At 63.0% G+C, this 11,943-nt stretch overlaps 1 protein-coding gene across 1 annotated transcript; it reads left to right on the forward strand.

Annotated features, from left to right (window-relative positions):
* Positions 1–482: 482 nt before the first annotated feature.
* CNN2 (calponin 2) lies at positions 483–11,384 on the forward strand. The gene is made up of 7 exons (XM_090027486.1): positions 483–641; positions 6,166–6,287; positions 7,454–7,520; positions 7,664–7,801; positions 8,468–8,584; positions 9,155–9,301; positions 9,630–11,384. Exons 1-7 carry the CDS (start codon positions 579–581, stop codon positions 9,894–9,896), a joined length of 921 nt encoding a protein of 306 aa, XP_089883612.1. The 5' UTR covers positions 483–578; the 3' UTR covers positions 9,897–11,384.
* The last annotated feature ends 559 nt before the right edge of the window (positions 11,385–11,943 follow it).

The raw sequence follows: 11,943 nt of genomic DNA on the forward strand, positions 1-11,943 counted from the left end.
GTAGATGGAGGGATGCATGGATAGCGATGGATAGATGGACAGGGATGGATCTATCAAGGGATGCACGAGATGGATGGATAGACTGATGGATGGATCTGTGAAGAGATGGCTGGGTGGGATGGCTAGATGGAGGGATGCATGCATGGGGTGGATCTCTCAGTGGAGGGATGCATGGATAGGGACGGGTGAAGATGGCCGGGTGGATGGATCCGGGGCGGAGATGGACTGACCGGTGGACGGACGGGCGGGCGGGCGGGCGGGGCGGGGCGGGGGCGGGGCAGAGGCGCCTTCGCATCAGCCGGGCGGTGACACGGCCCCGGGCAGCGCGCGCGCGCGTGGGGCGGGGGGGGGGGGGCTCCGCACGGGGGCCGCAGGGATGATGTCAGTGCCTGGGGGCGGGGCGGGCGCGCGTGGCGGGTCGGCGCGATCTGCCCTTATAAGGTCATTTCCACTCGCAGCCAATCGGCGGCGGCAGGCGGCGCCCGCCCGGCCAAAACTCGCGCGGAGCCGCCGCGCCCGCCCCGCCCCGCCCCGTCCCGCTCCGCTCCGCTCCGCTCGCTCGCTCGCGGCCGGCCGGCATGAGCTGCTCGCAGTTCAACAAGGGCCCGTCCTACGGCCTGTCCGCCGAGGTCAAGAACAGGGTGAGCGCCCGGGCGGCCCGCGCGTGCGCAGCTGCGCCCCCAGCCCGCGGCGCGCCCCTCGGGCCGGGCTGGGGGCTCCGCCTCGGGGGCAGCCCCGGCCCGCGGCATGCGCCCCCCCGTGCTGCGGGCGATGCCCCGCGCGGCGCCTGGCTGGGGGCAGCCCGGTCCCGTCGCCGGCGGCAGAGCGGGCGCCCCGGGCTCCCCGTCCGTCTCCTCCCGGGGCTGCGGCCCGGCCCGGCCCGGCCCGCCCTCCTGGGAGCGGGGGCCCGCGGCCGCCCGGCTTCCCCGCCCCGTGCCCCCGGCTGGGTCGGGGGGCGCGGGGTCAGAGCGGCCGGGGCCTGGGGAGGGGGGCTGCGGCCGGGGGCAGAGCTGTCCTCTTCCTCCGATGGCCCCCGGGCAGGGCAGGGCGCGGGCCGAGAAGCCGTCGGTGCGGTAGATGCGGTTTCTTCTCCGGAGCTATTCGTGTTATCCGCCCCTGTAATCCTCAGCTCGCAGCCTGTAATTTAAGGGCTGGCCGGCCTGTGTTCCCAGGGCGGGTTCAAAGCGGCGAGGTGTGGCGCCAGGAGAGCGGTCTTGCCCCTCGGTTGTTCCCCCGCAGCTCTCCTTGCGCTGGCGCAGCCCGCGTCACGGCGCGAACCCCGCGGCTGGCCCTCTGCGCCGGCGCTGCCGCAACCCCTGAGAAATCGGCCGAGGCTTTGGCGGCCCGGCTCGCTGCCCCCGGGCAGGCGCCTCTCCCGGGTTGCGTCGAAACGGCCGCGCTAGAGCAGCGCTCGCCCCTCCTGACGCCTGGCCCGGGAAGGGCCGTGGGTCGGGGGCTGCAGCCCGGGGCGATGCTGGAACCGCGGCGGAGGCTCTGCCGCCTCTCGTCGGTGGCTCTCGCCAGACGCCGTCGTGGCTGGGCTCTGCTTGCCTTGCCCTGGGTCATCTGCGGGCCTGAGGCCACGAGCCGGCCCTGGTCTCGCCTAAGTCCGGGTGCGTTTCCTGTTGCTCTTTCGTCTTCCCAGGAGCAGGGAGCGGGGTCCTGTTCCCAGCTGTGACATTGACTCTCGCTCTGGCCTCGGTCTTGATGGCTGCAAACTGGGACCGTTCCAGCCCAACTCGCCCATGCCCATTTGCACAGCATGAGAGGATCTGGCTGGCACTGCTCAGGGACCTGGGAGCCGTGCCAGCTGGGGCCACTGCCAGGCAGGACAAAGGAGGATGGCGGGTTTGGGACCCTCCTTCTTTGTCACGCCCGCCTGTTGTATCCTGACCCACTGGGGCATCGTCACCTGCCTGGTACCCAGCGTGCCGGGGCGCTGAGTCCTGCCCAGGCTCTGGAGTACTGCTGACACGACAAGTTGTGTGTGCAAGTCGGAAAGCTTTCTGTAGCGGGAGAGAGCCATTGGCAAAGCTGCAGTCGGCCCTCGCGGGAAGAGCCTCGGCCCAGCAGCAGGCCCAGAGCCCGGGCTCTTGCAGAGGTGCCAGCTTGCTCTGCCCCACGCCAGCGCGCCAGGCTCAAGCTCCAGCGAAGCCCCTGAGATCCTGGGCCGGCTCCTGTGGAGCCAGCGCTGCCTGGAGCAGGCGTGGAGCGTTTGCCTTCTCCTGCCCCGTGGCCGTCGCCTGGCGCCGCGCCGAGCCCTGTGCCTTGCAGTTGGGGTGCGGGAGTCTCACGTGTGGCACATGTTGAAAGCCCAGGTCAGGCAGCGAGGGCTCATCCTGCCAGCCAGAGGACTGCGCTTGCCCAGTTCCAGGGGGTTAATAGCTCCCATAGGAGCCGTGCAAACACCAGCAGCTCGTCCTCGCCTCCAGAGGAAGGAGATTCTGTTGGCAGAGGCCCTCCTGGGTTTCCTAAACCCGACTGGGATTCAGCCGGCCAAGATGAAGTGAAATGGAGGAGCCCCCGCCTGGCCGTGGTCCCTCACGGCCGTGATGCCCCGGTGCAGGCCTGGGGAAGCTGCAGAGCGGTTCTGGGCCCGTTGAAGGGGGGCAACGAGCCTAAGAGAGGGGGCAGGCACAGAGCTCGACTGAAACATTAAGCACTTCTCCCTTTGGTACAGCCGAGTCCTCCGCGTTTTGCCTGGCAAGACGGACCCCCGTCAGCAGTGCCAGTCCCTAGGCAGATGCCCATGACCCTGCACCCGCCCTGGCTCCGCTGGGTAAGGTTGGGGAGGGGGGAGTTGGAGAACGGGGCCGAGCCTGGAGCAGCCTCGTCGGTGAAGGATGGGGGTCCCTGCACCCCAGTGCTGATGCTGAGCCCCTGCAGTCTCTAGGGGTGATGCTGAAAGGAGCGCTGGGGGGTTCGTGCCCCCCTAGGCCGGCAAGGGGGTGCCGCGACCAGCACGGTTCCCCCCACGCTCTGATGTGCGCTAGCCCCTTGTGCCCTTGCTCCGAGCTCCCCCCGAGACGCTCCCGCGTGTCGGCTCTGCCTGGGCGTAAAGCCCTCGGTGCCTGCGTCTGCCTGGGCCGGGCTGTGGCGGGACACGTCCGGGATCCTCCTGGGAGCGGAGTCCTTGTGGATTCCTCCCTGGTGAGCCAGCCACCCTCCACCCCCTTGCTGCCGTCAGCAGGAGGATCTGGCTCCTCTTTCCCCACCTCTCCTGCTCCGTCACCTTCTTGCCTGTTGCAGGGATGGGCCGGGAGGAAGCTGTTGCAACACCGGAGCTGAACCAGGCCCAGCTCTGAGCCTGCTGGAGCCTCGCCCTGGGCTGGGACAGCAGCCTCCCCCGGCAGCCCGGCTCTGTCCTGGCTGGATGCAGCCCCTTGGTTCCCTGTGCACCCTGCCTCCTTCCAGCCCCGCCTGGGGGTGGGGGGTCTCCTGACTTCTTGCAGACACTGAGGCGGAGCAGCTCCAAAGGCGGGGAGGGATCAGGGGAGGGTCCCTGCTCCCAGCTCAGGCTTGGCTGAGCAGAGGGGCCAGCGCTGGCCCCCCGGGACCGGTGCAGGTCTGCATTCCTGAGGGGCTAAGCGCAGCAGGGAGGGAGGGCAAAGGAGCCGTGGCCAACATCTTAACCCTGTGACCTCCCCTGCCCGTGAGCTGCATGAGGGTGGGTTGCTCGGCCTGCTCCAAGCAGGCTGGGACCATGCACACAGCTCTGCATCACTGGAAAGCAGCCACCTCTGGGGTGGAGCAGCCATGCTGGGGTGGGGAGGGGCTTCCTCTGTGTACGGGGAAGGGTGGCGCTTGCCTTGTGGGATTTGCTCCTGGGGACTAATGCACCGGGTTCAGTGTGTCTGGGGGTGGGTCCCTTCTGCGGGAGGACGGGGGGCAGCAGGGTGGGAGGCTTGGGGCAGGTGACTGCAGCTGGTCAGGTCTGGATTTGGGCTGGATCAGGGGAGGTTCAACTTGTGCCAGGGCCCTGTAGTGAGAGAAGAGCCTACTACTGCTGCTGCTCTCTGGGCAGCAGGGTGAGGCTGGGCTGCTGGCCTGGTGCCCTGGAGCTAAGGGGTGGGGGTGGCACTTAGGCGGCCTAACCAGCCGCCAGCCCCTTCCCTCGGCCGTGCGGGCGGGCGCTGGAGTGGTCCCTGCCCGCAGGGGCCCTGGCATCTCCCCGGTGCCAGGGACGGGCTCTGGCATACCCGCTCGCCCTGCTCTGGCGGAGCAGGGGCTGTGGAGCCAGCATGGGCAGCTGCTCTTGATTTAGAGGTGGGCCTCGCATTCCTGGCATAGCCGCGGCCACGAGGAATCTGCCTGGATGCCTGCCCCGCGGGGAGGGGACGCCCGCGCTGACCCGGGCGGGGCCGCTGGGGGTGCAGCAGGGAGGCCGGGCAGGGGCTGCGCGGGGATCGCCTGCCCCGCGCCCCAGTATGCCCAGAGGCTCCCCGCCCTCGGGGCAGGCATGGGTCCCCCCGCGACTGTCCCGGGTCTTCCCTGTAAGCCTAGTCTGAGCCAGGCCCTGGGGACAGAGGCGCTAGCAGCCTCCCCCTCGTGTGACTCGTCCCTTTGTGACACTTCCTGTGGCTCAACCCTGGGCTGGGGGGCAGGGCAGAGCTGTGCCGATAGCACAAGAGCCTGGCTCGCCCATAGCCCGGGTCCGAGCAAGCGTCGGCTGGGGGGCAGCTGGGGGAGGAGACCACTGGAGCCTCTTGCTTTTGTGGCTTCTCCCTTGGGAGCCAGGCCACGGCCCCTTGCGAACACCGCTGCTCCAAGCGCTGGGCCGGAGCCTCCTTTCTGCTGGGGTCTTCCTGGAGGAGCCTGTCCCCGACAGAGGGGCTGCTCTTGGCCTTTAGCGCCAAGGGGCAGAGCATTTAACAAAGAGCTCTTTTCTCCCCCTTGCATGCAGTCATTTGAGCCGTCCGCCCTCCTCCAGTCCCTGTGGGCTCCGGAGTCTGGTGTTAAAAGCCAGCCGGGGAGAGAGGGGAGCTTCTTTTGCTGCACCAAAAAGAGAGTGCCTTGGTGCAAATGCCCCCAGCGAAGTTCGGTAGCATCCAGGCTGGGGGGAGGAGGTGTTATTCTGCACCTGGCAGGATGCACTGGTGTCCTGGTCTCTGAACCACTTCTCACACCCACCTCCCCACATCCTGCCCCAGGGGTTTTATCTTGCACTGGGGGTGCCTGGGCTGCAGGGCAGTGGCAGGATGGAGGGGTGGGATCCAGCAAGGTGGGCTGGGCAGGGGAATCTCCGTCTCCCTGGGCATCACCTGGTTGTGCCCTTGCCCTGTTCGCTTGGCACAGCATCATCCCGGCTGCCCCCCCCCCCCCCGCCTGGCACCAGCTCAGGGGTTTTCTGTCGTCCAGCGACACTGAGACTGCAGCCCGCTGCGGCTTCCCCTTCCAGCAGCCCAACTTCTCCCCCCTTGCCCGCCTGGCTCCGTCTTGTCCTGCGTCTCAGGAAATTGTAGCTGCTCCAGCAACCCCAAACCGCCCCTTCCTGGTTCCCGATGACTTCGCTCCTGGGTCGGGCGCCGTGCTGGGAGCCCAGCAGAGATGCCTCATTCTCATGCTACAGGAAGCTCTGGGCTGGGCTTTTGGCAACAGATCCCCTCATCTCCATTGCTTCCCTAGGGGAGAGGAGGGAGTGCCCGCTTGGAGCGAGCAAAGGGAAGTGCCCACGGCAAGCAGTGACTTTTTTTTAAGGCATCACAGCCCCCAGGGATAGGAGGCTCTGCAGAATACCCCCCTGGAGCCCAGGGGCAGCAAAGGGGTTAATGGCCGTCACAAGCCACTTCCAGGCTGTGGAGGCCGGAGAGCGTCGGCCTCAGCAAGTGCAGGCAGGCCTGGCCCTGCTAGGGGAAGCTCCTGTGGGGCTGGGCTGCCCCGGGCATGAGCTCACTGCTGCAATCTGCTGCTGCTCTTGGCAGAGGGCGAAGAAGTGATGGAGGGGGAGGGCAGAGGCCAAGGGGCTCACGGTGTGCTGGGTCAGAGAGGGACCTGCCAAGGCCCCTGATCCTGGCACTGACCCTGCCTTGTCGACATCCTCCTGGCCAGGGCCCCACAAAACCTCCCAGCCCAGCTAGGAAGCCCGGTGTCGGGCGCGGGGAGCCACGTTGGGTCAGCGTGAGTAGAGCAGAGTAGCACTAACCTTCCCACCCTGCTTTCCGCCAGCTCGCCCAGAAGTATGACCCGCAGAAGGAGGCCGAGCTGAGGACATGGATCGAGAACATCACCGGGCAGCAAATCGGCCCCGACTTCCAGAAGGGGCTGAAGGACGGCGTCCTCCTCTGCGAGTGAGTCTGCTGGGGCCGGCGATGCTGCGGGGGGCGATTCCAGGGGATCGTGTCCGTCTGGGGGAGCTGCAGGCTCCTTGGGCTGGCCTCCTGCTGCCCCCTTCTCCAGCCCCTGCAGCATCTGAGAGCCGCAGTGTGAGCTACAGATGAGCTCGGAGGCCGGAAGCCCTTCTCAGACCTAGCTCGGCCTGGCTTGGAGTTCATCGGCAAGAGGCCTGTGCTTGGAGCCTGCGAACGGGGCAGAGGCACTGCCTGCTCACAGCTTGGCACGGCCCTTGTGCTCCGTGATGTGATGCCAAGCTCCAGCTCGTGGTCAGACACGGAGCGCTCTCCTGCCTTGCCCCAGCCATCTAAAGGAATGGGCTCCAGATGCATCGGTCTGGGGGCAAGGACCCTGCTACCACCCAGGCCTGTGCATGTCTCGTGCTGCTGTAGTGGCTGGCAGGCACCCTGGCCTGGCTAGTGATGCCTCTGCCCTCCCCGAGGGGCTGGGAGAGCAGGCCGTCTAAGGGACCCCAAGCCCCCTGGGGAGGCTGCACCTGGTAGAGAGGGCGTGCGATCCCAGGAAGGCGCCCTGCAACCCGGGGGCCATCCAGCCCTTCGATCTGCCTGCACAAAGGAGCACAGCGGGTCCAGGCTGTTCCCAGGCCTGGGGCAATTCCTGGCATGGGCTTGGCTCGACAGGATGTTGCTTGAGGTTCCTCCACACTCTCTGCCTTGGCTCTGAAAACAAACACAATCTCCTTCCCACAAGCGGCTGCAGCTCAGATTCATAGGGAGCAAAAACCTGAGCCTGTCCTGGCTGGAGCCGATCTCCACCCAGGGGAAGCCGCTCTGTCCTGCTCCGTCGAAGAGGCCCTTCCCAATGCCATGGGGCATGGCCACCTCACTCAGGGGAGTTGCCTCTTGCAGTGAGGGGCTTCTTCAGGGCTGCATAGCACCGACATGGCGATGCCAATGCTTTCCTGGAAATAGAGAGGAGGGATTCGTTAGCTCCTGTCTGCTGACTGCACCAGTGGTCAAGGTGGCACGGTGGGGTGGATAAGCCCATGGGCACCAAACTCCTGCTGTGCTACCTTCGCACTGCAAGGGACAGCAGGACACGGAGCTGGTGCAGGTGGACGCAGCCTCCTTGCTCTGGTGCTAATGGCACCATCTCTCTGCAGGCTCATGAACAAGCTGAAGCCCGGCTCGGTGAGGAAGATCAACCGCTCGGCTCAAAACTGGCACCAGGTGGGTGCCTGGGCCTTGTGTCCCTGGAGCAGGCAGCCTGGCAGGTTGCTGGCCCCAGCATCGCCGCTCTGGGAGCCGCGTCTCCAACAGGCTCCTGGCTCCTCACCCTTCTCTCATGTGTCCTTGTCCATGTTCCTCCCCAGCTGGAGAACCTCTCCAACTTCATCAAGGCCATGACCAGCTACGGCATGAACCCTGTCGACCTCTTTGAAGCCAACGACCTCTTCGAGAGTGGGAACATGACCCAGGTGCAGGTCTCCCTGCTGGCTCTGGCAGGCATGGTGAGTGCTAGGGAGGAGCCCGGCAGCTTTGTGGCTGCAGGAGACGTGGCTGTTCCTCTCCATCATTTGTAGGCCATCACACACCTTGCACCCACCCCGGACACCCCCAAGGGACCCTAGGGGTAGAATCTCCCTCTGCCTGGTTCCCTCTGGTCTGCTTTGTGGGAGACTACAGCCAAGGACTGACCCAGCCAGGCCCTGTCTGTGCCTCCATGGATGCTCTCAAAGGATGGCATTGGCCCCAGCCAGGTCCCCACTGGAGCAAGGACATTGCCTTGAGCTCATACAGACCGTCTGCAGTGCCTTGAGCCCCCCTACAGCACTCCCTGTCCCAGGCTGAGGCTCTCCCCCCTACTGTCCCTTTGAGGCAGGTGTTTAATAGCACTGAGCCACCCCAGAGACAGCTGCATCCTTGAAGTGGAGAACGGATGGAGGCTTGAGGTGCCCTGAGGCTTGTCACAGATGACCTGAGGGCAGGGCTGATGAGCTGACCCACATGAGTTTCCAGTCTCTGTACAAACCCCAGCACCGGAGGTTTTGTGCTTTGGGCCAGTCCCTGTCGGGCAGGAGATAATGGATGTGGCTGCCCCTGCACCTTGCTCCTGGGTGGGTTGGGAGCCAGGGGGTGCTGGGGACAATTTCTGAGGCTCTCACCCTTTCTGGCAGGCCAAGACCAAGGGGATCCAGAGCGGGGTGGACATCGGGGTGAAGTACTCGGAGAGGCAGCAAAGGAACTTCGACGAGGCCAAGATGAAAGCCGGGCAGTGCGTGATCGGGCTCCAGGTGAGTGGATGCCCATGTCTCCTACTGCAGGGTCCTGTGGGGCACCAGGGAGAGAGAGCTTCTTAACCCTTTAGCACCTGAGTTCCCTGCCCCCAGGCACAAGGGGGTCGAACCCTGCGGGAGTCCTCTAGTTACTAGCGGGGCCGTAACCCTCTGGCACCCTTCATCCTCCCCAGCTGCCCAGGCTGTGCTGGCATTGCCTGTTCTGCTCCCCAGGGGCCAGGGACTGTCACAGCTGCTCTGCTCTGTTCCTCGGACAAGCCTGGAGCTGGGGGCTGGCTTCTCAGGGAGGCGTGTTGGGGGAGGAGACGGGCTGGGACAGTCTGGACTCGGGGACCAACTTACTGCCACCTTGCAGTGCACAGCCAAGGGGCTTGAAAGCCCATCTTTGGGCTGGGGCTAGGACTCCCCATCTGGGGGACCTCCTACCCAGCTCTGAATGGGGAAGGTGTGGGACATGGTGGGGAGAGAAGGAGGGTCTGGCATGGTGGTAGCCCTTGCTCTGTGCCCTGTGGAGCGGGGGGCTCCCATTACTTCCAGGTTCTCACAGGCTCTCCTTGACTTCTTCAGATGGGCACAAACAAGTGCGCCAGCCAGTCGGGCATGACGGCCTATGGCACCAGGAGGCACCTCTATGACCCGAAAAACCAGATCCTGGCCCCCATGGACCATTCCACTATCAGTCTTCAGATGGGTACCAACAAGTGCGCCAGCCAGGTAGGCAGGTGGGAGCAGACTGGTGGGGGGACCGGAGCCTCCACCATACGTCTGGGGGTGCGTGGGGCAGGAAAGGCTGGATTCATCTGGGATCAATCCAGTCCACAAACTAGATCCAGTTCTGGGGGAGGTCTTGTGCCCTGTTTCCTGCCTGTAAAACAGGATCTGTGCTTTGTACCTCCCCCCTGTAGCCCTTGGGCCCACATAAATGGTAAAATCATGGGGGTTTCTTTGCTCGAGCGTGCCCAGCACCCGGTGCAGAGGGCGCCTACCTGCCCTCCAGCCAGTTTGTGGGCGCAGTGGTGTGACGCGTGGTCTGGTTTCCCAGGTGGGCATGACGGCCCCCGGCACGAGGAGGCACATCTACGACACCAAGATGGGCACGGAGAAGTGCGACAACTCTTCCATGTCCCTCCAGATGGGCTACAACCAAGGAGCCAACCAGAGCGGCCAGGTCTTCGGCTTGGGCCGCCAGATCTACGACCCCAAGTACTGCCCCCAGGGCAACCCGGGCGACGCGGCCAACGCCGCCTGCGACGAGAGCATGGACCCACCCGAGTACCACTACTACCGAGAGGAGGAAGAGAGTTACTGAGGGGGGGCCCTACCTAACCCCATCCCGTCCCACCCTAGCTCACTCACAGATCCTAGTTGCCGGCAACATCCCAGCATCTCCCCTCTCTCTCTCTCTCTTTAAAACTCTTTTTATACTGAATCTTTTTCTAAGCAAGGAAACACTCCTCTATGTAGAGAGAAGAGTTGGCTGTTTAGCCCCTTGGGAGCTGTCCCAAAGGGCAGTGCCCCCAAATTCAGCCCGGTAGTCTTCTATTAGGCAGGATTTTAGATGCCCATAAGTGCCCCGTCTCTAGCTCTCCAGGACTGTGTGCGCCAGGGAAGCGTTAGCAGAGCAGGTCATGCAATGGATTGCAGCCTCCCAGCATTGCAGGCCTGTGTTGCAAACGTGCGGCTGCTCCTTCACGCTCTGAAGGTGTCTTTGGAGGCTGCCTAGCCAGGGCTGGGTGGCAGCTGGGGATTGAGGGCATCTGATAAACAGGATGCAATTGGGAAGAGCAGGCCAGGCCAGGGAACTTCAAAGGATGGGAGGCAAATCCTGCTGTGTCGGCTCTGTTAACTTCTGCGTCTCTTCCAAGCTCTCATGGGGACCAATGAAAATATATATCTTTCTATACATATATATATATTTTTATCGAGGCCAAAAGCAGAGCCCAAAGGCTGTGCTCTCCTGTGTATGTGTTTTTTGGTTGGTTTGTTTTTTGGTTTTTTTTTTTTTTTGTTTGTTTTTTTTGAAGGGAAGCAGACTAGCAAGGCATTGTGAAGATAAGGACCAAGTTTATCTGCTCTTCATCTCTATTCCAAAAAGTCCAGTGCTCCCTGAAGAAGAGAGAAGGAGAAATTTTAACTGCCCCCTGACACTGGAGTGGGGGTCTGAGTCTGCTGTATTATTCACGGCAGGGTCGGGCCTCAGGAGACCAGATCTGTTCACCCATATAGGATGGATATGGGTGAATGGATATGGATGACCCAACGGATGGATATGTTGCAATGGCAATGGTTTTTTACAGATGTTTTTTAATACAGCTGCTCTTCCGGCTGAGACTCGCTCTATTTAAACCTCCAGGAAATGTCTTGCGCGCGTCTGGCCTTGCTGGCACTCTCATAAATTCATAGAAGTAGGGTCGGAAGGGACCTTGCAGATCTTCTAGTCTGACCCCTGCCCTGGGCAGGAGAGAAAACTGGGCTCAAATGACCCCAGCTAGGTAATCGTCAAGCCTCCTCTCTTGGGGCACCAGCTCCCCATGCTGCCTTCTAGGTTAGGCTTGTCCAAACCAGCCCCCCGGTGCTGGGAGGCTGGGAGCCCCTAAGAACTGGATGGGACATCTGCTTCAGTGGCAGCCAGGAGCCTGGTGATGGAGACTCCCTGGGCTCCTGGAAGGTCAAGTGCCATGCGTTTCTCCAGAGGCAGTGGTGCCTTTGGATGTGGTGCCTTGGAATTTTTTTTTTATTTTTTAATGAAATGTGAAATGTAATATTTGAACATGGGCAATAAACGCTGTAGAAAGGATGGGCCGGGCTGCCAGTTGTGTGTACAGGATGACTGGGGAAGGGGCCTGGCTCAGCTGCTTCACTATAGTAGCGGGTGGGGGTGCCCCGTGGGTTGTTGGAAGAATGGCGTTCCTCTTGCTGGCTGTTGCCACTTGATAGGTGACTGGCAGGAAAGCTGTTAAGTGTCTATTTTGGCTCCCAACTTGATCCTGACATTAAATGCTCTGCTGATTCCAGACCGGATGATGGCTTGAAAGGGAATAGCTGTATTGCAAGGAAAGCCCTATTCCTACTGGGAGGTCGGGAACGCCAGACCTAGAAACCCATGCTGCTGGGGGTAAGGCCCCTTTAAGACTCAGCATGCCTTCTTCTGGCCCCGCCCCTTTGAAGTATATAAGGCGAGAGCCAGGGATCAGCTCAGATGGTGTCTGGGCAGCCAAGCTGGTTTTGGGGGCCGTGGAGGGTCACTGCTTAGGTCTCGGGCAGTAATTCTCAACCGGGGTGCTGCCAGATCCTTTCAAGGGTGCTGCACAATGTTATCCCCATTCGGTTTGCAAACCTGACAAGCAGGGATCCTG

The sequence above is a fragment of the Crocodylus siamensis genome, chromosome 14 (assembly GCF_052110815.1).
Source record: "Crocodylus siamensis isolate JL-2025a chromosome 14, ASM5211081v1, whole genome shotgun sequence".
Taxonomy (NCBI): domain Eukaryota; kingdom Metazoa; phylum Chordata; order Crocodylia; family Crocodylidae; genus Crocodylus; species Crocodylus siamensis.

What these genes read in the sequence shown, in the direction of transcription:
- CNN2 (XM_090027486.1), top strand. Translation starts at nt 579, where the DNA reads ATGAGCTGCTCGCAGTTCAACAAGGGCCCGTCCTACGGCCTGTCCGCC. An exon ending in TGCTGGCTCTGGCAGGCATG is followed by an intron (nt 7,802 to 8,467) that starts GTGAGTGCTAGG and finishes CCTTTCTGGCAG; the next exon opens with GCCAAGACCAAGGGGATCCA. An exon ending in AGTGCGTGATCGGGCTCCAG is followed by an intron (nt 8,585 to 9,154) that starts GTGAGTGGATGC and finishes TGACTTCTTCAG; the next exon opens with ATGGGCACAAACAAGTGCGC.